Here is a 25,910-nt window from a genome sequence, read left to right as displayed (position 1 = left end):
AAAGCGAAGAGCTTGGAACAGTTAAGATTTTCCATATCTTGTCTGAGTCATTGATCAGAATGCAAATTGCCATCAGGAAATTGGAAGAAGACTAGACCTTGAAAGAGCAGCTGTGAAGGAACTAGACAAGCTTTTGAAGCATCGAGAAATAGAGGTGTAAAGATATGTCATTGAATACTAAAGTTAAGATTGTCAGTGCCATTATATTTCACATTTCTATGTATGGTTGTGAAAGCTGGGCAATTAAGATAAGAAAATCAACTCCTTTGAAATGTGGTGCTGGAGAAGTGTTCTATAGATACGTTGGGCTGCTAAAAAGACAAATAAATGGGCTCTAGAGCAAATCAAGCCTGATCTCTCCCTAGAGGCCAAAATGACTAAACTGATATTGTTGTATTTTGGCCATATCATTAGAAGACATGACTCACTAGAAAAGACAATAATGCTTGGTAAGGTAGAAGGCATTAGGAAAAGAGAAACATTGCATTATAGGTGGATAGACTCAGTCAAAGAAATTGTGGCCCTCAGTCTTCAACACCTGAACAGGGTTGTTGATGATAGGATGATTTGGAGGTCTTTCATTCCTGGGGTCACCATAAGTCAAAGTTGACTTAACGGGAGAAAACGACAACAAAACAATATACCACTTGATTCACTGGGATTGTGGAACAGCTGTTGTACATTCCCCATTGTGCAATGGAACACTGAACAAGTAGATTGGTAGACAGGCTGTTCATTACACAGTATATGTATTCAGCAGAATGCTTGTAAAGCACAACTACCATGTGACTACAGGAGTATAGATTTATACTGTGCAAGCACAATACAGGGTATTAGCTTTTGTTTCAATTGAAACCTTTCAAAATATATGCTTGCAGTCAAATTGATTTCTTTGTATGATAGTCTCTGTTCAACATATATCTAGCAGACTTCCAGCAGAAGGCTTTCAACAAATAAAACAATTGCCTTATAATGTGGCCATTGATAATCCTGCCATTTCCCCTAAGCAGCCCAAAGTGAATTGTTTCCTTTAATACAGATGCCACCAGTTCTTCTGTTTGGATTATGTGGGCAATAAGAAAAGTCACAGTTAAATCTATGGCATAACATATTAGCATTTGCATGCTGGTTAGACAATCTTATACTTTCTTTGAAAATACTTGATTTTTTTTAAAACAAACTACATTATAGGATAATACTCAAAATGAAATATCTAAGGAGCACTGCTCAACTGTGTACACCCAGAGAGAGTCAGAGGGATTAATGGTAACATATTGTGATGTACTGGGAATTACTACATTAATCCAAAAGATTTATTTAAAATAAAATGTACAGAGTCCTGCAGGAGGGAGTGAAAGGGCAGGCCCAACTCCATCAGGCCTGAAGAAGAAGAGCTCTCCCTCCATGCCATCTGACATCATCCAGCCTGGGAGGAAGTGAAAAGGCAGGCACAACTCCATCAAGGTTAGCCAGAGCAGGAAGAAGATCCTCCTTCCCATCTGCCATGGTCCAGGCCTCAGAGGGAGAGAAGAATCACTGGACTTGATCCCCTTCCCCACCACCATTCCCTTCTCCTTTTGTGTCATGTCTTTTTAAGCTGCTCTGAGTCTTTAGGGCTGAAAACCAGGGTATAAATACAGTAAACAAACAAACAAACAAACAAACAAAGCAATTGCCTTGCAGCAGGACACACTTCTTGGCTATGCTGCAGCATTATTTATATTGCTATAAGAAGCTGTCCTGTTTTGTTCTACTGATCCAGAAAATAATATGGAACTTGTAGCTCAGGTATTATGGGACTCCCTAGATGTTGTTGGACTACAACTCCAAATATCCTTCACCATTAGCTTTGCTGTCTAGAGGGGGCTACATTTTCTCTCTAGCTCAGCACTTGCCTACCCTGGCTAAGAATGATTTCTCCAGGCCATTAATCAGAGGCCTTTTGTATTCTCCTAACCTGGAATACTGTATTTTGACTTGAAACTGTATTAGGGATCTTTGGTAATGCAGTGTGCATGAATTCTACTACTAAGCTATGATGACCACCACCCGAGTCTCATGTAAAAGTAGTAAGGCCCAGTATCAGCCAATGAATCTGATTGGTGGTAGATTCAGGATAGATAAAAGGAAGCGCTAGTTCATATAGTAAATAGTTAGGTTCTGTTGTTCTCTGCCACAAGATACAGTGATGATTGCTGGTCTGGAAGTTTTAATAGGAGTTTAGGCAAATTCAAAAAACTCAAGGCTCTTGTGAGTTATGTGTTACTTTCAGTTGTGGTAAGCACAGGTTTTGGTAAATACGGATGAAAAGTACCATCCCAACTTTTAAAACTAACATTCTGAATTCTTCATAAAGTAATAGCATTTCTACTTCTATGAGAAGGTGATTCAGTCTTTAAAGATACTGCTTTAGTATCATGGAAAGTGATGATCAAATTAGAGCTTGAACACTCCTTTCGTTTTCCCTTCCACAAGTGGAAACATTAATCCATTTCCTAGATTTCTACCCATATCAAACTCATTCTTCTACATTCACTGGGGTTGGGGCACAGCACCCCTGTGAATGTGGAAAAAACCCACAAATAACAAAACCACTATGTTTTTACATGAGAGAGCACCTCTCTAGGAACCTCTAGGTCCTCCAGTGCAACTCTGTGGTCAACATGTGCCAGACATTGACCATAAAATTGCACTGAAGAAGGTATAAATGCTTAGTGGAGTGTTCTCTCTAGGAATCTCTAGGTAATTCAGTGCAACTTTTGGTTAAAGTTGATCATAGAGTTGTGCTGGAGGACCTAGATATTCTTAGAGAGAACATATTAATAAAACCCATGAATAATCAAATTAGCAAAAGTCAAAGCTGAAAATGGGGGAGGGGGACAAGTGTAATTTTTCAAAGTATTAGAATATGGAAAACCATGGTTTATGCAATCACAGTTCACAAAATCTGAACATAATTACCATACAAACAAAAATTAGGATGAAATGGGGATGGATAGAAAGTTGTCCTCACTCTGCTAGTAGATCTCAAGTAGATCTCTAAGTGATCTGCAATAAATCAACAAGTTGAACTCCCTTCCAGGACAGATGATGTCAGATGGCATGGAGGGAGGGCTGTTCTTCAGTGGTTGAAGCAACAGTTTTTTCTGTGGAGTAGCAGTAGAGTTTTTCTCTTCTTCCTACTATATTAAAATTGGTGAGATTTCATCTCTTTTCCCAAACCATCAACAGTTAGGATAGGATTTTGTTTGTTGTGTATTTATTTATTAAAATCATTATTATTTGTTTTTAAACTACAAACTGCATTTTTTGAGTAAATCTTTATTGTTCAGGAAGGCAGCTTTAGAATAAATAGTCTGACCCACACTTTTGCTCTTCTGCTAATGAATGCTGAACTCTAACAACTTGCACACTTTTGTTTCCTTTAAAAGGGCTAACACCCTGGAAACTAAAACTGCACCCCACACATTTGAAATGGCTTCTTCTGGACTAGCCCAGAAAAGGAAACCATCCACATGTAAAAGAGACAGAAAGACATGGCAGAAGGAATATGCAAGACCATGCAATGCTTCACATTCCTAAGCCATGGTTTCATAACAGATCTAGCACAATGCTATTCAAAGCGGTTGCTCCATGGACCAATTCTGGACCATGAGCCACTGGCTGTTGGTGCCTGCCTAGTTTTCAGGAAAGAAAGAAATAATGATAGGCAATAAACAGAAATCTGTTACTGGTCTCTGGCACATGGGGTGGGTGGGATTGCCAGTCTCTCTTCAGATAGTTTCAGATGCACTGGTCTAGTATATGCTCACCTCCGTTATGTACCCATCCACATTTTTGATGCCGTGTTCCATTATTCTCCTGTCGTTTCCATATTGGAAGACAGATTGCAGTATACGGTTCAAGCCGATAGTGTGACAAATTATTTTGAATCCTATTTGATGCCTGGATGTACATTTACATCAGATCTAAGCAAAACATTTTGTGCATTACTTTTCCTTGCTGGGTTGTATGTGTATTTGCACATGTGAATGTGTGCATATTTCCATGTGTGTGTGTGTGCATGCACACAGAACTGCAGAACACTGAGAGCTTTTTTTCCCCCTGAGGTGGTCATACTCAGTACTAATTCGAGCTGCAATATTAGTCCAAGAGCTGTAAGTTGCTTATTCTGTACCATTTGAGCTATATTACAGAACTGTTAGGAGACTACTGCATTGCTGCATTCTGTCTTCTCAACAGCTTTATTAAAATGTATAGACTCAAATTATTTTAAAGCAATGTTGAGTTCATTCTTCCTTATTATCACCTGGTGGGGGAGAAACAGCTGTAAACAAAATTCTAGTTTCAGCGAACTGTTTGAATTTGCAGTTGCAAAACTCTCAACAAAGATGTTATGTGGTGCTGTAATTTTTGCTTTCATGTCTTTTAAATCCCTCTTTCCCTTGGGAAAAGAACTTTAAGTGGTCCTTCAGTCAGTAGACCACAGTTAAATGAAAATCAACAACAATAGTGTTCACAATCCAGTGCTGTATTCAACACTCTTGAATCAATGTAATGGCTGTAACAGAATAGAAAATTTGAAATAGATACCAGGATTATTGTTTAGAGCTGAGTTGGGCAAGCTCTGGGTCTCCAGATTATTTGGACTTCAGTTCCTATAAACCTTTAGCATTGACCATGCCGGATGATTCTGATGGAGGTTGAAGTATAAATATCTAAAATGACAGAGTTTTTATTCTTGTGTACCTTCAAGTGGCTTCTGATTTATGGTGACCCTATCACAGAGTACAATTCTACTTAGTGGTTTTTGTATAATGATTCTTCATTAATAATTCCCAAGGTAATGCATGGTACTTTGCATATCCAAATTAAAAATATTGATTACTTTAATTTTTAAAAATGTAGCTATAGTTTCATTCATTTTAAACCACCAAGTTAAATTATTACGCTTTTTACCATATTAGGGTCATTTACACTGTAATATATGTCAGCTTAGATATTAGTGCCACTGAGCTATTCCCTGGTAGATGTGTATAAAACAATATGATGTATATAGTAAACAATATCTTTCACCAGTATTTGCCAAAACTTTCCATGTCAGTGGTTCTTGAATCACTATGGTGTTGAATTATTTCATCATCTAAGCCGTTTCAGCACCTTGGATGGCTCCTTTATAACTAGCCAGAGAAGATTGACCTTACCACTCTCATGAGAGCACCAGAAATCACTTCCTTGTATTTTTAATGTTTCACCTCCTGCATTTCAGCTGTTGTCTAACAAGCCCTGATGTTTTATAATGAAATCTTAAAGAAAGAAAGAAATTGCAGTGAGGAAATGCTTCAAGGCAATACGTGGAACACGAACAGGCAAATTTTATATGAGACTTTTTGTGCCCTTTGTGGGTCAGCGATATCCAATGGTGTGGTAGATTTTGAAGTAGAGGACCTCATCAAAACCACCCACACATAGCCACAATCACACCCTAATGTGCAATAAAAATATAGGCATCTGTTTCAAGGCATATCAGCAATTCAGTTCTAGCAGTTTTTCAGTTCCACATTGAGCAGGACTTTTATAGAAGCTAATGGTAATTGCAGATTCAAGAGCATGACATCCCCAAATGGTTTGTATTACTACTGGAATTGCTAAGGAAACCCCATCTCCTCTCTGCTGTGAGGATTGCATAAGGAAGAAGGAAGCCTAAGGGGGTGGCAGGTGACATCCTTGCCCTTGCTAAACACTTTGACCCCAGGAATATTGGCTGGAATTCTGTTGATGACCTATGCTGCCATAATCTGGTTTTATGCCAGCATGTGAAATTTTGGGGACATGGTGAAAGGATGCATTCAGTTCATCCTCACACAGTGCCTCCTTCACCATGTAAAACAGCTTGCAATGCCAAAGTGTACCCACCACAGTCACTGGAATATAAATCTAGGGGAAGGTGGTGGTGGGGTTTCCGAACAGCCACTAGCTGCAGAGAACAGCCATCAACCTCCCAGATCTCTAGTGAGGACAAAGCATATTTGCTGGAGATCTTGGTGGGGAATATCTGCTCTTTTCTTCTGCTGCAGAATTGCAGCTGAACACCAGCTGCATGCTTCCCAGCTACTAAATGTCTGTTGGGACATACTTTGGTGCTTGAAAACTGCCTTCCATGAGGAATAGAAGGGTGCCCTCACAGAACTGTGCTGGCAGAGTATTAGGCCCCTTGAAGCCTATAAGAACACTGGTTATAATTTCCAAAGCAGAGTTAAATGAAACCTGATCTGATTCTGAATTGCACACATGTAGCAACCATTTATTTCTTCTGTTTTCAAGGAATAACCACCGTTTTGACCATGACAACACTCAGCATCAGTGCGAGGCATTCCTTACCCAAAGTCTCCTATGCCACTGCCATGGACTGGTTCATCGCCGTGTGCTTTGCCTTCGTATTCTCTGCGCTTATTGAATTTGCTGCTGTCAACTATTTTACTAACATTCAAACGGAAAAAGCAAAACAGAAGGCTGTGAAATTGGTCCCTGATCTTCCAGCATCTCCCAAGGAGAAGGAAAATTGTGCAGATGAAGCAACCACGGTATTAATTTAATAACTATTTAGAAGGTCAATAACATGTCTGATGGGTGTGTATTGGAAAAAAACATCACACGGATAGGACAGAGTTGAGTTGGATGTCCAGGTTTCAGCCCAGGCCTGTTTCCTTTTCCACTTCCAACTAAAGTGGACCCATTGAATCAATGGGGTTTTCTTAATTACTTACCATTAGACGATTGATTAAATGAATCTGGTTTATTCAGGACTGACTCAGAAATTAAGGCCCTTTCTCCGATTACTTATTCCATGTTATTTCACCTGGTATCTAGCTTCCTTTGGGATTCTCCTAACAACGCTGGGTCAGGCTGGGGGCCAGTGTAATCCAATGTCATTTTTTCACAACTGCCCTACCTGATCACAATAGAAAAGTCAAAAGTTGTATGTGAAGATATCACCTTTGGCTACATCCACACTGGAGAAATAACCCAGTTTGGAAGCGCTTTAACTGTCCTGGTTCAAGGCTATGGAATTCTGAGAGTTGGAGTTTGTTGTGGGCCCAGAGTGGAGCAGATCTCCCTCCGCTCTGGGCCCCACAACAAACTCCAACTCCCACAATTCCATAGCCTTGAGCCAGGGCAGTTAAAGTGGTGCCAAACTGGGTTATTTCTCCAGTGTGGATGCAGCCTTTGTTTGCCACCTGTACTATGCCTTAGCTAAGCTGTCTTTTTATCTTTTCCATTCAGTCTTAGCTGCTATAGCTGCTCCCTGTGTCCATGTCAGCAGGGGGAAGGTATTGTATATGAAGCCTCACCAGTCATTTTCACTCCTTGGTCAGACCTCTTTGCTCCTTTTCCTAGGATTGCTGTTTTCTAGACAAACAAATAGGTCTCGCTTTGTGTATGAGAATTAGCATATTATTTTTATTAAAAATATTTATATGAAGGACCTTTAAAAGACCTTTAAAAATAAAATTCTTTCCAGTAGATTTACAAAATAAATTGTGTGTGTGTGTGTGTGTGTGTATACATACCTGTGAATATTATTTTAATACTGTTGTTTCAGTTAATCATATTTATATGTACCTGGATGTGTGTGAATAATAATATAATATAATATAATATAATATAATATAATATAATATAATATAATATAATATAATATAAAGACTCTTTGTGGCTTCCCAAAGAGGGAAGGAAATCACACTACCTGTCTGAAGGCCCTTTCACATTAAACAGTTCTAGTGCCTTGATTTTACCTTAGCTGCTAGGTAACAGCCTATGGAATTCTGGGATTTAGAGAAGGACATTGAGAACTATCAGCCAGAGAGCTCTAGTATTTTGTTGTTGTGTGCCTCCAAGTCATTTTTTACTTGTGGCGACCCTAAGGCTAACCTATCATAGGGTTTTCTTGGCAAGTTTCTTCAGAGGGGGTTTGCCATTGCCATCCCCTGAGGCTGAGAGAGTGTGACTTGTCCAAGGTCACCCAATGGATTTTTATGCTCGAGTGGGGAATTAAACCCTAATCTCCAGAGTTGTAGTCCAACACTGAAACCATTATACCATGCTAGCTCTCTCTAGTGCCTCACCAGACTACAAAGCCTGGGATTCCACAGGATGCAACCAGGGCTGTTACAGTGGAATCATAATTCTATATGTGTGTGGTGTGAAAGGGTCCTTAGACAAGACTGGGGAATGAGCAGCCCTCCAGATCCCTGTGTGTTTCGTGTCACCGTGCAACCTGTACAAGTGTTGCTGGAGAACACTTCTCATCAGATTTTTATTTAGAAACAGTAGAAGAGAAAAATTGGGCCTTTGTGATACTATTGCTTCCTATACCTTCAGAAATGGCTTGTGATAGGAAATACATTAGTTTTTCCCCCCACATTTCATTTTAAATGAGCCTTAAAGGCATGGATTTTTTCAGCCAGCTTCTAATTGATTGTGGTATACATTCTATATGTTAAATTTTATGGCTGCAATCTGGCTGATGCATTACAGTACAGGTTGCATAGGGATGCAAAAGGAAGGCAGATAGAATTTGCCAACTATGAGCAAATTGCTCTGATATCTTCCTTCCTTCCTGGCTGGCTAATCTAGGGGCTGTTTCCTTTTGCCACCACTGCTGTAGTTATGTTTCCTGCCCTGTGTTTTTAACTGTCATCAGTATTTTTTATTATTGATTTGGACTGGAATGGTAACTTAAAAGTGTTCATGCTTTTAAATATAGTCACACATGCAGTTTGCTAAAAGGGTATACTTACTCTCAAAACTAGAACAGTGCAGAAAAGGTAACATGGAGATTAGCTTTAATTCTGTGAAGAATTCTGAATTTCTGGGAGCTTGGTTCTTGGTGGTGATTATGCCTCTGACAATCATTCCTCAAATACAATAGATATATACTAGGGATGTAAATTCATCCTTGAGGATACTCAAGAATTCTCCTTTGTGTTTTTCTTGAGAATAAGAAAGTACAATTATTTTCTCCCCACCTATGCAATGGTAAAGTATTTTTGTGACTATTTCAGGAGAGTTTTTATATTTGTGAGAAGCATTTCTTTTGCAGACTGTGGAGCTTGAATAGCAATAACTGCTACCTTCTTGAGTGGACTTTTAAAAATGAGACGCATCAGATGGGCTGTTTGTGCCATTTCTCTCAATCAGCCAATCCTTTTGTGCTCTCTCACCTTCTCTCTTTTCATTTTGCTCTGGTTCTCCAAGGGGAAAAACAATTATTTTGTGCAGAGACTGTTCGTACAAAGTGTGGGAACCTCAAGTGATCCCCCCTCCCCAAATCTCATTCTTGTGCTGCAGTTGAGAAATTTCATAGGATTTAGCAGACTCTTGACAGGCTCTCTTAATATGCCAAATAAGGAATTTACCAATATTTCTTCAAATCCCTACTTTACAGCCAACTTTACAGCCAAAGTGAGCAAGTTGTATCCCTCAAAATGTTGCTGGAGTACAACTCCCATTATTTTTCTCCATTTGGCATGCTGGCTGGGGCCAGTTGTAATTCCAGTTCAACAGCATATTTAGAGCCACAGGTTTTATGTTTTGAGCAAGAGTATTCAAAGCTAGATACAGGTTTATCATATTGAACATTTCAAAGTGATGAACAGAGTATGTTAAAAACATACTGAAAAATCTTTTGAAACAATTCTTCAGGCCACTTCACTGTAACACATTGAATCCATCAACACTAAGTGTATTGGAGACTGTAGGCAGAGGTGGAGTGATTCAAACCAATAGGGAATACACCAGGTTTTGTTTTTGTCTCATTTGTCAACAGGAAAATATCTTGTTTTAAATTGTTATTGGAAAAAGAAATCCTAATGGGAAGACATTCTATAAAATGGCATCTGTGTTCATTCAGACTGATGTTGAGATTAACCTACATCATCAGTGTGCAATTACACCATCAGAGTAATCTGCACTGTGAAAATAATGTAGTTTGGCACCACTTTAATTACCTTGGCTCCATACTGTGGAATCCTGGGATATCTCACAAGTTTACAGATTCCAGAATTCCATAGCATTGAGCCAAGGTGGGTAAAGCAGTGTCAAAGTGCATTAATTCTATAATGTAGATACAATTTTAGCCTTCATAGCTGGTCATTGGCCAATTAACCATTGCTTTGTGTTACTTTGCAGTGTATTGTTCTTCTTCATTTTAATCAGATGGCTTATATTTATGATAGTGCCCAGAGATCTGAGGAATGAATGTGATTCCAGGCATGGTTGTTTTGATGTTTGCAAATAGAATGTTAATTGAGCCAAATTAAAACATGTATGATATACATAAATAAAGATTTTCCTTGAAGGTGGACAGACATCATACTCTCTTAGTGCCATTCTAGGAACATTGACACAAAAGGTAAACCAGTCTCCTTTTTGTCACCAGCCTGTAGAATGTTGTTTCTGTCACATAATGGAAGCCTTTAAAAATCCACCTAATTTATTAGCCTGTATTAACATTTTTATTGGCCTATACATATGGACATCAATAACCTGTTACACATTAACAGTGATGGGAATTAAATGCAGCTTGGACTTTGCCCCTGTGGTTGTGAGGGTTGAATGATGGGGTGGATAAACAATGAGTGCACTTACTGTATTTTGTAATAAAGAAGTGTGCAAACTTTGCCTGTGATGAGAACATCTGTTCATGCTTCACACATTAAGCAATATCCATGTGTAAGGATGGACATGGATTTTATTTCAATTATTTATTTAAATATGCAAATTTATCAATATTTGCATACTTCCTGGTCTTTTAGATGGAAACAATTTTTTAAAAAACGGACAGCTGTAAGAAGCACAAAATTAAAGATTCTTTCATACAGACCTAAGCCCGAATTCTAAAAGTGTGCTTTTGTAATCCTATGTATTTAGCCTTATTGATACAGAATTAAGATTGTCATTGCTTTCTTTCTTTCTTTCTTGACATGTTCTACACTTTTAATGCCTGTAGGATAGGCAGGTTTAGCATGAACCTCCCCATGCTGGGGATCATTGTATCTACTGAACACAGTTCAGAGTGCAGAGGTGGGATAAGAGCGCCAGCATGGCATAGTGGTTTGACTGTTGATCTCAGGAGACCAGGGTTCAAATCCCTGTTGGCTGTGGAAACCCTCTCAGCCTAAGAGGAAGTCAGTGACCAATCCCTACATAATTCTTGCCAAGAAAACCCTTTGATAGGATTGCCTTAGGGTCAACTTTATCTGGAAATGGCCAGAAGACACACAACAAGAACAAGAGATGGGATAGGGATTTAAATGTTTCCTTATTTAATTCTTCATGCTCTTCTGCTGCAAATGCTTACATATTCATAATTAAACAGCTCCTTGCCTTCAGGTTTACAATCTTAAAAAGACATGACACAAAAGAAGCAGGGAATAGCAGTGAGAAATGGATCAAGTCGAGCAGATACAGCCCGTTTTTCTTTCCTTCCGAGTCCAGGGCTGTGGCAGTTGGAATGGAGGGAGGGAGGGCCTTTCATCTGCCTCTGGGAGAGGCATGGTGGAGCTGTGCCTGTCTCTTCTCTTCCTCTGAGGCCCGGACGATGGCTTCTTGCATTTTTGCATGCAAGAACACATACTTTCAATAGTTTTCTCCTCACCAAGTGAAATTAGAAGAGATTTTGTGCACTTTTCAATGATTTTTTGTGCTTTGGAATTTTTTTTCATGAAAAAGTATTTTGGATGAAAAACCTGTTTTCTTTTCTCACAAAATATAGTTTGCATATGTGCAGACTGTGCAAAATGTACTGTTTTCTGACCAAAAATACTGGGTTTTGCACAAAAACAAGTGTTTTGCACAAATTAATTTTTCAGAAGAAAAATATTGCCGTGATTAACTGTTCTTTTTATGGGATTTCTCAAAGTGGCAAGATTCTATATGAGAGTCAAAGCAATGCTTTACATTGTATGCTCCCTGTTTGTTTGTTTGTTTGTTTTTGTCTAACACTTTGCATACCTGAATGTGTGAAATAATTTGTTTTGTTCATTAGGGCACTCTGTGAAATTGACTATACTGTATATTGATTTCATTTTCTTGATTACACATCTTTGTTCTTGGATCAGTCTGCAGCCAAAATATCTCTTTTCATTTGTATCCTCCCTCTGCTTCCTCTTATAAAGCCCCAGGAGTTTCTAATGATGTCCAGGATAATTTTTCAGACAACTCATCCATTTTTTCTTTATGATTGCCTTATATAACCAGACTGTCAAAGGAAGAAATTAAATGGGCATAATTCTTCCCCATTGAGTTGGAAAATAAGGCTCCTTTTCATGTTTTGTCTGTGCATAAATTCATGGCAGGAATCAGAGCTTTTGCCCACTGGCCCTGCCATGGGCCACCATGCACTCAGCTGAGTGAGTTCTGTTTCAGTATATCTGTATGCATGTTGGGTCTGTGCTAGAGCTTGGAGACATTTTTTAAGTGTAAGTCCCAGAAACCATGCATGATGTTGGAAGTTGTACGCCAGATAAGGAACTTTTCCAAGTCATGGAAACCTTGTTGTGCCAGTTATCTGCAGACAGAGCCTGTTCTTGCCACATGCCAAACATGTGGAAGTAGATTCCTGATTCCTCCTGACCCAATATGTTATCGCATGTACAGATAGATAGATGTGTGAAAAGACCTAGAGACTGCAGATGTCTGGGACAAAGGATTATGATAGAAAGAGAAAGCTGTCTGATTTAGATACTCTTGATTTTCCCTATTTATCTCCTTATTTTGTCCATGCATGCAATCCAAAAAAACACATAAAAACACTGAGCAATAGGGTTCAGGACAGTAGTCAACAGATCCAGACTCCTATAAGGTTAATGATGCATCATTTTGATTTCAATAAAAATTCCCTAGCTCAGTTTCAACTTCGATCATGTTGAGATATGCAATGTGTTCATTTATTTATTTATTTGGAAAAGTATATGCTGTTATGCTCAACGTGGCTCAAAGCACCGCAGATATAAATCACCAGAAATTAGTAAAACTAACAAGCTGCTCTAGAATATCAACATAATAGGATTGTAAAGACTTAGGGATGTTAATAGTTAACTATTTCACCGCCACAAGTGAGGACAAACAATTGCTAAAAAATTTTCTCCACTGCAGAGGAAATAAATATTTCTGCACAGTTCTCACCTGGTGTTCACCCATTCGGAAGTGTTTCAGGAAATTACTGTGTGCAGAAATGAACATATATTTTTGTGTGATAATTGTGGTGAGGGGGTTGCATAAAATACTTTGCTTCCAGATATTGATATGTGTTTTTGTACAAGATTGCTAGTTTCTAAACAGGAACCAGTAATCTTGCAAAACAGAAATCTTGTGCAATGAACATCATGCACAGAAGAGAATAATCTTGTACAACAAAATGTATTTTTGCTAGGTTTTGGCAGATATTTTTCTGTAAGTTTTTGTGTGTGCAAGATTGCTATTTTTGCATAGAGAACTATGACCTTACACAAAAAAATTGATTTCTGGAAACTGGCGTACTAATGCTATTTTATTATGGCTTCATTAGCTGCTTCTTTATGGTCTATAATATAAAACCAAACACAGGTGAATGACAATTTAATTGCTAAAAATGAATTCTTAGTGAATGCAACAAACTATTATGCACATGTAAATATACATTAAGAGCACCAAAACACTGTTCTTGATGTATTTATACATGTACATAAATAGTCTTTTTAATGGTCACCACATAACACAATGAGCTTTCCTTGAATTTTTCTTTCATATTTTCTTTCTCTTATTTAAATTTGTCCCCAGCTTCCCATAAAATAATGGTATCAAAACATGTGCTGACCTGATTTGTCTAAATCACAGGGTTTTTGTAACCAATTTTTTTTATTGCCATGCATGAATAATTAGTTCCTACAAGCTGAAAAATCATGTAAAAATTCACTGGCATGACTCTCCCATTCAGCGTTCTGTGATTCTTTCCATGAAACTTAAGTGGATTTTGTATAGAGTTCATTTGGCCTGTGACTGCATATAGCTTCAAAATGGTTTTCTTTGCCAAGGTGCATCCATATGCAGTAGTTGACTTGGAAAAGTGAATGTGTATAGTTATTGCAGTTTGCAGATAACTACAGTTTAGAAATAATTGGAAAGAAAGACAAAAAGAACCTTGGGAGAAAATGGGTATGTTTGGAAATCATGGTAAACCAGAATTCTTGGGTGTTCTCTGACATACTATGAACAAGGCAGCACAGAGCAGAAGCACTGCCACTAAATTTTGCTGCAACTGAGCCATGAGGGCCAGTGTGGGTTGAGTGTTGGAGTAGGACACTGAGGCCCCATTCCCACTTACAAATAATTCAGTTTGCGATCCAAATCGATAGTTTGGTTTGACAGTGGAACATTGTTCGCAGTAGATTTGAGCCGATCTAATTTAACCCACTTCCCGTTCACATTTACCAATGAATTGATTCAAAAAGGACCCTCTTCTGCGGCTTCTTCTTTTCCTGTCAATCATGGCAATGGCATTAACATTTCCACCCACATTTGGTGACATGCTCTGTTGCATCTCTTGTCATAACCCCCCCCCCCCCAAAACCCCAAAATGCCAGCCAGCAAAGGAAAAGGGAGGTAAACTCAAGGAATGACAAGATGGGGAAAAGTTCCCCAAAAGTTCCAAAACTAATAAACAAACAAACAAATAAATAAATAATAGAGGAGTGGCTGTAAAGACAGGGAGCGGGTGGCAGCCCAAAAATGATTCTTCACTCAGAGAGAGGAAGGTTCAAGAGTGGGCAGACAATTGTGTCACAGGGAACCAATTCCGATCCGCATTTTGTTTACACTTGCACTGAATCAATTTATCACAAAAGACTCAGGGGATTTGGCGGATCTGGAAGAAGCAGTTTAAATGGGCCTAGTGCCAGAGCCTCCTCATCAAACTGCTCCCTTGATTCTGCGCAAGTGCAACAAGAGCCATTAAAACCAATTCAACCCAGTTTGCAAACTGGTTTGTTCTGTAGTGGGAATGAAGCCTGAGAGACCAGGGCTCCAATCCTGGCTCAGTCATGGAAACCCACTGGGTGAGCTTGGGCAAGTCATATTCTCTCAACATCAGAGGATGGCAGTGGCAAACCCCCTTTGAAGAAACTTGACAAAAAAACCCTGTAGTTTTCAACAACGACAATAAAACCGAACCATAGATCTTCTTCCAATGGTCTGTTTATCATGACATCTGAACACAGTGACCTAGCTCTCATGTGACAAGCCAAAAGTAATAACCCATTGTTTGTTCTTAGGTTCTTGGAGCAATAGGAAGAAAACATCTTCCCATCTTCTTCATTATATCTCTTCAGGTATTTAAATATGGATAGCACAGATGGGTTGTCTACACAATTAAAATGCTCCTCATTCCAGTCAAAAAGAATGCATTCCAGCTACATGCAATTTGGAGAAGTGTGGGCTTTGTGGATTTTACTGGAGTATTCATGGAAATCCACAGAATTGTGCATGATTACCCAAGTGGTTGTCCATCTCCTTTGCATTTGCACATTTTCTACAGAGGGAGAGTGAACAGATGCAAACAAATGTGAATTTGCACAGGAGAGTGAAAACAATGACCCATCAATGTGAATGTGTGAAAATCCTCAGGAATCCACACACTACACTTAGGTATAGACTAGCTCAGAGTCAGTTGGAAGAGACCACAAAGTGCCATCTATTCTATTCCCCTGCTATGCACATTAAAGGGCTTTTGAGAGATGCACATCTAGCCTTTGTTTTAAAAATTTAAAAGGAGAGTCCACCAATTTCCAAGACAGTCTACTGCATTGTCAGACAGCTCTTACATCAGAGAGGTTCTTCTTAATGTTTAGGTCCACCTTGGATCCTACTTTGGGAGAAAGGTGGGATAAGTGCAAACAAACCAACAAACAAACAATAAATAAAATAGGTGGAATCTCTTTTCATGTAAGTGGAATGCATTATTTCATTTCCTGGTCTCTGGGACAGCAGAAAGCAAGCTTGCTCCATCTTTTACATAACATCCATTCAGATATTTGAAGATGGTCATCAGATCATCTGTCAGTCTTGTCTTCTCCAAGATAAAAAAATATCCATCTCCCTACATTTTCATTATAGGGCTTGGTTCCAAACAGTTAACTGTCTTCCAGCTTGTCAAAATGCTTTTGTGGTGTCCTGAAGTGGACAGAGTATTTCAAGTGAGGTTTGGCCAAAACAAAATAGTGTGGCACAACTACTAACCTTCATGTAAAAACTATACACTTGTTGATGCTGCTTAGAATTGCATTGCCTTCTTGGTTGCCACGTCACACTGTTGGCCCAGGTTTAGCAGGTTTTTTTTTACTAAGTCCCCGAATTCCTTTTCACAATAATTGCTATCAAGCCAAGTGTCTCCCATTTTATATTTGTGTATTTCTTTCCCATTCATAATATCATATAACCACTCAGTGTTTTCTTCTACAAGCTAAACATATTCAGCTCCCTATTGCATTCCCCATAGGGCTTGGTTTCCAGAGCTATCACCCCCCCTGGTTGCCCATGCTTGTTAATATTCTTTTGTTTGTTTTATTCAGAGGAGGTTCACAATTACCTCCCTTTTAAATTGAGAGAGAGAGACTTACTTGTCCAAAGTCACCCAGTGGATTTTCTTGGCAGAGTGGAGATTGGAAACTTGGTCTCCCAGATTTCTAGTCCAACAGTCAAACCACTCACCACTCAGGGCCTTTGGTATCTGCTGGGATTTGATTCCAGGAGCCCCCATGGATACCAAAATCCATGGCTGCTCAAGTTCCATTAAATACAATGGCATAGTAAAATGATATCCTTATAAAAACTGGAAAAATCAAGGTTGCTTTTTGGAATGTGTGTGTGTGTGTGTGTGTGTGTGTGTGAATATTTTCAAGCCATGGATGGTAGAATATGGAGGGTTGACTGTATAGTCAATGGGATACTCAATATCATAGTCAATATCATATTAATAGCCAATTTAAACATGATTAAGTTTCTTTTATATATAAACATAATAATAATTACTCAACTGTGAGTGGAACAATTTTATTTAGTAACAATGAAATTTATATTAAAATATTGAAAACATAAATGGAAACATGGGGGGAGAGATACAGACTAGGCCTTTGTGCCAGCCTGTGGATGGAGTCATAGTGTAGCGTCTACATGCTTGATGCCGTGGCCCTGCCCTCATGGTTCCATTTTGGCATTTGCCCATTTACACAGCACCCAAATGATGCAGGGCAGAAAGGGCATCATCATGGCACGCCAATGCACCTATGATGCCCCTTCCAGGATGCTGAAAAGAAGCTGGTTTTCGTGGCTTCTTTTTATGTCCCCCAGAGGCCATGGTGTGCAGTTGCTGTGGCCCCAATCCGGGGCAAAAAGGGGTGGCTGTATGCTGCCCGTCTGTATAGCTCCATAGTCTATTTCAAGATTTTTTTTCATTTAAAAAGTGATGTTAGCTCTGCCCATTGAGCATGCAGCCCTTGATCATGTGCCAGACCTGGAAACCCCCCTTCCCCCCATACACTCATTCTCTTACTTTAGTCAGTAGGGGAAAGTTTATAAATTAGGGAAATCACACATACAAAAATGCATACATATAGAAAAATATATACAATAAAATGGCATGGATTTCAGTGCAAGACAAAAAGGCAGAACCTGTAACTTGATTTATGTTATTTTGTTTAAAAAAAACCAAAAACAAATAGGAAAATCTTGCACACTGGTTTTGGAAAAGCTGAATGAAGTTGTGGTTGAAAGATTTGTCCTGCCCTAGATGGGAAGTTCATGTTTTGTTTAGCCACTTCCACTTAATTCACAATAAAATAAAGTTCTCATTTTAGTTTATCATGCAGACATGGTTTCAGAAAATGTGTGACAAGAAAGAGAGGTCACTCATGACCGATCTGAAGGATTTTTTGGTTGTAAAGGCATTTCAAATAAGGCCTGTTAATGCTGATTTTCAACACCTGATTTCTGAAAATGGAGAAACCTCACCCTCATTGCTATTTGGTGATTTAGCCTCTCTTTGCTACTGTATGTAAACTCTGTGGTCATAGTTATATGCTTTGATTTGTATGAAACTGATCTTCAGAACTGCTTTGCGGCAAGGAGCTTGATATTGATATTTGCTCTGACAGCCTCTTAACCTCTGGTCTGTCTTTTGCTGCTTCCAGCTATGTTGAAGTAGCTCAGCTAGAAGGGTTTTTGCTCAAGGGTATTTTAAAGATTGAATGTTCCAGAGGATGCTGAGGTGTTTCAAAAACCTCCTAAATAGGAAGCTCCAAAATACTGAAGTCATTCTTCTGCAAAGGCAAGGCAGTTCTGTGCTTTGAGCAATGGGTGAAAAATGCTGGGCATAGTCTTGTCTTTGGCTGGTATTCTGTTAGTGAAATGTGCAGGTGTAAGTTGTATTATGCATGCAGAATGTTATATTGGACATGGTTCTAGAGCCATATCCAGCTGACTGGGATGGAAGTAAAGGTCTGTGTGCAGAACACATATAATGCATTTTGGCCAGAATGCATGCAATCTGCAATCGGACTCTGCTCATTCTGCAACAAGGCCTAAAGCCCCACTACTAAATGTGCAGAGGCGAAATGTAGAGTGTTCCCATGTGCAATGGGGTGTCAACTACACGCCTTTACAGTGATCATCATAAGTTGCACTACGGTGGTATCCAGTATAGGAACTGCATAATGCATGTGGATTGTGAATCCACTAAAGGTTATTTATGTTATGCTACATTGAGGTAGAAACTCGGCCTCTGTAGTGAAACAGAGGGAGAAAAAAATGCCTCATTGGTATCTTTCATAAACTGAGTGTACATCTGGAAAACTTTCCAGACTACCCCTTCACAGAATCCAACATTCACATGCTTCTAAGCATATAATTCTGTGCTAAATTGCTCCTGGGAATCTAGAAAGGTTTGTTTATTTGTTTATCTGTTTGTAAGATTTATATCATGCTCTTCAGCAGGAAAGGACAAAATCAGTACTGGACAATGAGTGGGAAGCCAGATTCACTCCTCCATTGCCTTCGCCATGTGGCATTAGTCTTGGAATTGATACCTTGAAGTGCTACTGAGTAAACACCCACTTTCTCTCCTCCCTAGACATCCCAGTGTGGGGAAGGTAAAAGAGGAACAAAGCAACCAAGGCTGGGATACTCCAGGGCCAGGATACTCTGAGAACAGCCCGGAGTATTCTGGCATCAACGCTGCCCTCACATTCCCCCCGCCCCCATTACCTTGGGGACTCCATTGTGCCACCTGGCACTGCTGCTGCTGGGGTGAGTCTCTTGCTCTGAGATCAGAATGACGTGCCCAGCATCAATCACATGGCTGGACTCCTCATTTTGAGAATGAGCAATTCCCACCAGTGGCAATGGTGCCCAGTGGCACAGTTGGGTGCATTGTAAACAAACACTTGATGTTGCAACCAAGAGCTCTGGAAGAACCAGAGCAAAAGGTAACTTTAAAAAAAAAACAATTTAAGGGAGATATTCAGTGGATTTGCTGCAGAACTGGCTGGATATTGTCCAGACAGTTTGCACTAGAACCGGGGACTGGGCTCTGCATCATCTAGACTAGTTGCTGAGAGGACAGTGAAGATAATGTTTTATTTAGCCTGGGCAGACAAACCCCAACTCACAGCTTTGAGGCCCTTCCTTATTCTGAGAGGTGGGATTCTGTGGAGTTACCTTGTGGGCTGGTCTGGTAGGTCCAATCTTGCCCATAGGCTGGAGTTTCTCCATTCCTATATTGACTTTCTGTTTATGTTTATAGCTTGAATGCTCCCTGTTGTGTTCGTTTTTTTCTGGAGATGATAGGATTCATAACCCAACACATTTGGAGGTCACAGGAGGATGAATCCATCTGTGGTATTTTGGTGATTATGCTGTATGGTGTCCAGCCTACATAATAATAATAATAAAAAAAACCTGAGGCATTTTGAAACTTTTGGCTTTAGAAAATATCTTTTAATTCAAAGCACACACTGAATGGGAAAAGAGCTTGCTTGGAGCTGACCTAGTTTCCAAGCCACTACTCTCCCATGGGTATATGACAAGGGTTAAATATTGTGCTAATAAAGATTAGGAGATTACCAGAAAAGGAAACATTTTGCTGTGACCCTGTTTCACGATGAAACGCCTCATTACCAGATTTTCTTTTTTAAAAATAAAATATACATATCTAAAAATAGAATTTGTTGGAATAAAAAGAAAAGAAGCATGAAGAATAGAATCATGGCTTTCACTGAAGCCCTTCTTGAGGCTAAAGTGGAAGCTGAGAGAGGCATGTGGATGTCACCAGTTTATGTCTTCTCCACCCAACTTCTTGGATAATGTCTAGGAAAAGAAGCAGGCAGCATGATGCCATTGAACCCAGCATCTCTTCTCCTTCAAGGCAGTTCATTTTGTGTTACATGTGAGGACTGACTGTAAGCTCATTTTATTTATTGTGACAAGAACTTGGAAGTAATTAGTTACTTATTATTAATTCCTTTTTCAATATCTAAGTTACATTAAGATGAAAGCTTAAGAATGGACAATCCAACTCTTTTTTTAATGGTTTGTGTAATTTATTTTATAATTTTATGATTTGTAATGTATGACCTTACTAAAATGAAGGAGGAGGAATATCACCTGATCCCATGGTTGACTCATGCTCTACCTCATGTTGCTGCCTACCTCTTCTGAGTAGTGAGATGGAAGCAAGGCAGATACAAATGGTTTGTACCATGGCTCCACTGGCTTTACTGTTCCCTTTTTTTTTAAAGTCACTATAAAGTAACTATTTTAATGATGTCTGAGGCAGGAGAAAGGAACAGCTTACTGTTTAAAAAATTGCAATTGTAATGATAACTAACTAACTAACTGCTCCTTTGTGTCTGGAGTCTGTAACTGTAATAGATTGCTTTTTAAAAGCAGCATTGCCAGCCCTCATTTTGATAGTGTAATTCAAATGTGGTGAAATGGTTTGAGTATTGGACTACAACTCTGGAGACCAGGGTTCCAATCCCTGCTTGGTCATGGAAACCTGCTCCTCAAATCTAAGAAATCTAGTAGTCACTGTGCAGTGTGTGGGAGAGCTGTGGATAGACTGCACCCATGAATCCACTGTATTGTTTTGCTAGACACTGTTACACTCTAGGATTTGTGCAGATTCTGTCCATATGTCTGCAGGGTGTGCCTAGCAACTTTAGGATATGGGGTGCAATGCAAACCAAGTTTAGTATTCTTAAATCATATTTATTTCCATGGTGGAGAGGAGTTAGCAATCTATTTATTGTTTAAATTGAAGGTGAAGGAATCTCCAGCCCTTGGCCATAATTTTCCCAATGGGAGTTCCTTATGTAGCTCATGGTGTTTTCATGCCCCTATAGACCACAGTTGCCATGATTTGTGGTGCCTAAGACAGCAGATGCAGGAGGAGAGCAGTGGCAGTCCCTAGCTATTCTCTTTTGTTGGTGGACTTAACGCTGGATCAAGGCCGCATTGTGCGGTTGCTGTGGCCCCAATCTGATGCTCAAAGGCCATCGGTTTAGGTACTAAGGTCCTAAGTATTGGCATGTATTATGGGAGCCCAAACAAACAAACAAACAAACAGATGTGCTGAACTAGCCAAGAGAGCCCCGATGAGGCTGGGGAGTTCGCTACATCTTTCTACCCATTTCTTTCACTCAGTCTCAAAGATGCTGCAAGATCCCTTTGCATACTGATATTCTAGACTAACACAGTTATGTCTTTGAATTCCACCATGAAAGAGGTAGAGTCCATGTTGTAAAGAGTAGTGAGGACCAAGACAAGTTTGTTTCCTAGAGACTGGGGTAGAGTTCTTGACTTGGGAAGGGGTCATAACAAGAGCGATGATTACTCTAATTTAATTGCAGCCTCTGACCTATGTGTTTCAGAGAAAAGTTATCAGCCAGGTTTTTCACTAACTGCAGAAAGACTGTGTCTATACTACACAGTTACAAGAGCTTGATAGTACTTTTATTGTCATGGCTCCAGGCTATGGCTTCCTGGAATTCATAGTTTGGTTGAGATGTTTAGCTCTAATGGTGTATTTCAGGGGACTAAACTTAAAAGATACATTCAAAGGCTATGACAAGGGTTGTCTTCTTTTTTGGTTGAGTATAGTGATTAATTTTTAAGTGAAAAATCATCATCTTTGTCTTTGTTGTCTTCTTCCTCCCCCTCCTCCTCCTCTTCATCTCCAAACAATAAGAACCAGAGAATTTTTAGTCATCATTTTAATATCATGTGATGCCATTTTACTCAAAAGAATGTCAAAAAAGCACACAGTACAGTGCTAAGGAGTCAGACTATACTAAACATTGTATGTTTTAGTGCTAGCATATAAAAGCTTCTCTGCTTTTTTAGGGAAGTGTTTTAGACTAGCCATTTCTACGGCATTCTGACTGCCTGTCATCTATCAATATATCTGTAACATGAAGCACAGTTTTGCTTGTCTGCTTGTTCCCGTTGTTATATAATTACATGACTCACGTTTGTCATTTTCATGCTGGTTGATATGCTGGTGAATTGAGTGCTGTAAATCCAACTTTTGCAAGGCTGCACAGTATCAGCCCATTTTAAATGTGATATCCAACTTCACTGTGTATTGCAAGACTGGCTTGCTTGTTATAAGCTGGTAATACATGCACAACAATCTAATGCTTCCTTTTCTGGCGCAAGCAGAGGATTATGGAGGCTCTGTGGACTCCCCCCCCCCCCCCAGAATTTGCACGGCATAAGAACAGCTGTTCCTAATGGGCAAAACTTGTTAAAAATTGGCCGGCTTGGGTTGTTTTGTACTTGGGCATCACTTTATGTTGTGGCAATTGTACCTGGAGAGTTTGGATGGTAGGCTGGGAACAGAAAATGAACCTGTCAGTTGTTATTTTTCAATAAAGAAATTCGTAATACCTCTCTTTTCTCCCCGTCTTGTATCAAGATAGACTTTGCAGTGTAAGGTAAGACATACAGCCTTATTGAACAGAACTGCCATAATGTGTAACAATAGATTAGACAGATTTGCAGTAAATTGTGCCAAAAGCATACTCCATTGCATTACACACGGTCAATTTAACGTGCTTCCATTTGGAAAGAGATGACTATGGAATTAATTACAATATTTATACATGCTTGTAAGGAACGCTGCCTGGTTAGCTTACCTTTGTGCCAAATACAGTTTAATATGAATTTTTCAGTTGGAACGTATGCAAACAGTGTCTTCTCTGAGTCCTTGAGATGAATTAAGAAGTAAAACTACAACAACAACACAAAACTTGTCATTTCTGGCTATCGAAACCAGCTCCTTGTCCCCTCCAAAAGTTCACTATACAAAAACATTTCAGCTATTATTTAGAACTGGGGATTGCTCAGTGCTCTTTTGGTGGTGAGTGAGATAGAGGATTTAAGGAACAAGTTGTTCTTCTTAGTACAAGTTCCAGTCTACATGAAATCAGCTGGCTTCATGGCCAATCCTACCATTAGGCAGTGATTGAGATGATTAAAGGCAGCAGTTTGGGGTTTCATGAAAAGGCAGAAAATTGTTACTTCTTAATTTATTATCATTGTAGTTTTGCTATCAGAGAACGGGAGAGATGTAGGTGGAGATTTTTTTTTTAAGGAACTGTGGATCATTGTTGTGGGGAGAAAGCTTCCATTTGCTGTTCCACCTCAGGTGATGACAGAGGATTTGTCTGACATGAGGACCTCAATTTCCTTCAGAACTACAAAGGCTCTGTAGTGTCATCAGGGCAGGACTTTGGGAAATAGGCCACCATTTTCTTCTCTACCTCAGCCCTGGATGACACACTATAAAAGAGAACACACATGTAAAAATTCTGGCTGTTTTCAGTGGAATTGGATGTTTGGGGTTCCTTTTCAAAAGGAAAACACTTGGAAATAAATCAATTTTTATGAAGGACTTTTTTTTAAACAAACCTTACTCATTAATACAACAACAACAAGCCTGAAATTCTGCCATTTCAGTAAATAAACCATAACAACATGTCAGGAAGAGATACTAGAAAACAAGTCTTTATCTTCTAATCCGCCTATTCTCTCTGTTCACACAGTAAATTTTAAAGTAGCATCAGAAATAACTGCCTTTTATAGCAGTGGCATTCAAAAGGCAACATGCAAAAATGCTATTCTTACTTGTTATATAGTACTGAGGATATCCAAAGTCATATTTCTCCTTTGGATTCCTCTTCAAATATAAATGGTTCTTGTTAAAAAGAAATCATATCCATTCCCTTATTTTCTGTTACAGCATTAAACATAATGTCTATTCAGTGTCAGGGCTGAGGTTTCTTACCATTTAATTTCACCCATGTAAAGTGACATTGAAAAACTGTACCCTGGAGTTTCTGCATGAAATATGTACTTGGAGATCTATATAGCCCATTTAAGAAGAGCAATTCCAACTATACAGCTATACTGGCATTCAATAACTACTGGCTTAGAGTAAGACATTATGCTTTATTCCAACCTAGCTGCTTTATAGACATTGCTATGCCCAAAGCCCCACATGCATGAATGCACATTACTTTGTACATTCATTGCAGTGTATTTAAGTTGCTAAAATTGCACTTGCCTATCCAGAGGCAACAGTGGCTGAGATTCTAGATCAGCTACTGAACTAAGTAGTATCTCCTAGCCCAACCCATTGCAATCTTGATTTATTTGGCATCAACCACAGCAAGCGACAGGGATCAGTTCTCCTGTCAAGTTGAATGGGGTGGACAGTAAATTGGTGTTTCCACCCTCCCTTCCATGAGCGATCTCTATGTGACTGTCAGATGCAAGCTTCCTGTCACAGTTCTTCCAAGCCCTAGACATCACTCTTAAGGACAGAGAAAGTGTCAGTCTGCTGCATCCCAATCAACTGGAGAACAGACACATGGTTTTTTTGTGTGGCTTTTTCGGGCTATGAATTTCAGTGCCTTCAAACAGCATGTTATGCCCAGGATGTTTTGTAAGTGGTTTGAAAGAAGTCAAGTGTATCTCTGTGTGGCATGCCATTGGATTCATATGTTACTTGGTATTATGTGAGAGAGATGGTTTTCTTGAGTCAACATTTACCCAGCAGAATAAATGTTCAGATGAGCTATTTTGGTTGTATTTATTCAATTAATTTACATCCACCCACAAAAAAACCCCCTGATCACTGACATTCAAATTTGAGCCATTTAGCCATCACTGTGAGTATTAAGGTCAGTCACTCGGTATCATTTCACACTGGGATAAGCTTTCAGCCACTGCCTGAGTAATGGATCTGCATAGTGAATTTTTAGGAACCAGGCTTTTTGTCCAATTTTGAAATGTAGTCTACATGAACTATGTGAAGCACAGCATGCTGAAAATGTTTTGCAGGACTTACAAAAACAGACCAAGTATTTATTTGCTAATTAGCTTACTTGCTGTTCACCGCTATGATCTTTGGAATAGCGGTATATAAATAAAACAAATTATTATTATTATTATTAAGTATTTTGACAGAATATTTCTGAGTACAGTTTTCACCCCAAAACTGACAATGTGGGTTATGCAGTAGGAAATTCCATAGGTATTAAGGACATGAGAAGAGCTATCCTGGATCAGTCCAAAGGTCTATCTAGTGTAGTATTGTGTTCTCACAGTGCCCATCTTATTGCCTACAAAAAAACAACAACAGCAGGACATGAAACTTAACCCTCCCTCTTGTGCTCCTTAGGAAAAGATACCTAGAAACATACTGTCTCTAGTACTGAGGGGAATATGTAACAATCCTAACTAATAGCTTTTGATAGCCCTATCCACTATGAGGATGTTACCCATGTTGCCAGGGCCATTCAACACATTACACA

General features: G+C 39.2%; 1 protein-coding gene across 1 annotated transcript in view; it reads left to right on the top strand.

The window, feature by feature from the left end:
• Positions 1-25,910, top strand: part of GABRA4 (gamma-aminobutyric acid type A receptor subunit alpha4) — an 81,172-nt gene that overhangs the window by 53,135 nt on the left and 2,127 nt on the right. The window contains exon 7 of the mRNA XM_042470694.1: positions 6,325-6,584. Coding sequence (XP_042326628.1) covers positions 6,325-6,584 — 260 coding nt within the window. The remainder of the gene's footprint in view (positions 1-6,324; positions 6,585-25,910) is intronic.

Source organism: Sceloporus undulatus, chromosome 5, assembly GCF_019175285.1.
Source record: "Sceloporus undulatus isolate JIND9_A2432 ecotype Alabama chromosome 5, SceUnd_v1.1, whole genome shotgun sequence".
NCBI lineage: Eukaryota > Metazoa > Chordata > Lepidosauria > Squamata > Phrynosomatidae > Sceloporus > Sceloporus undulatus.
The sequence above is the reverse complement of the archived record's forward strand: the minus strand, read 5'-3'. Positions and strand labels throughout refer to the sequence as shown.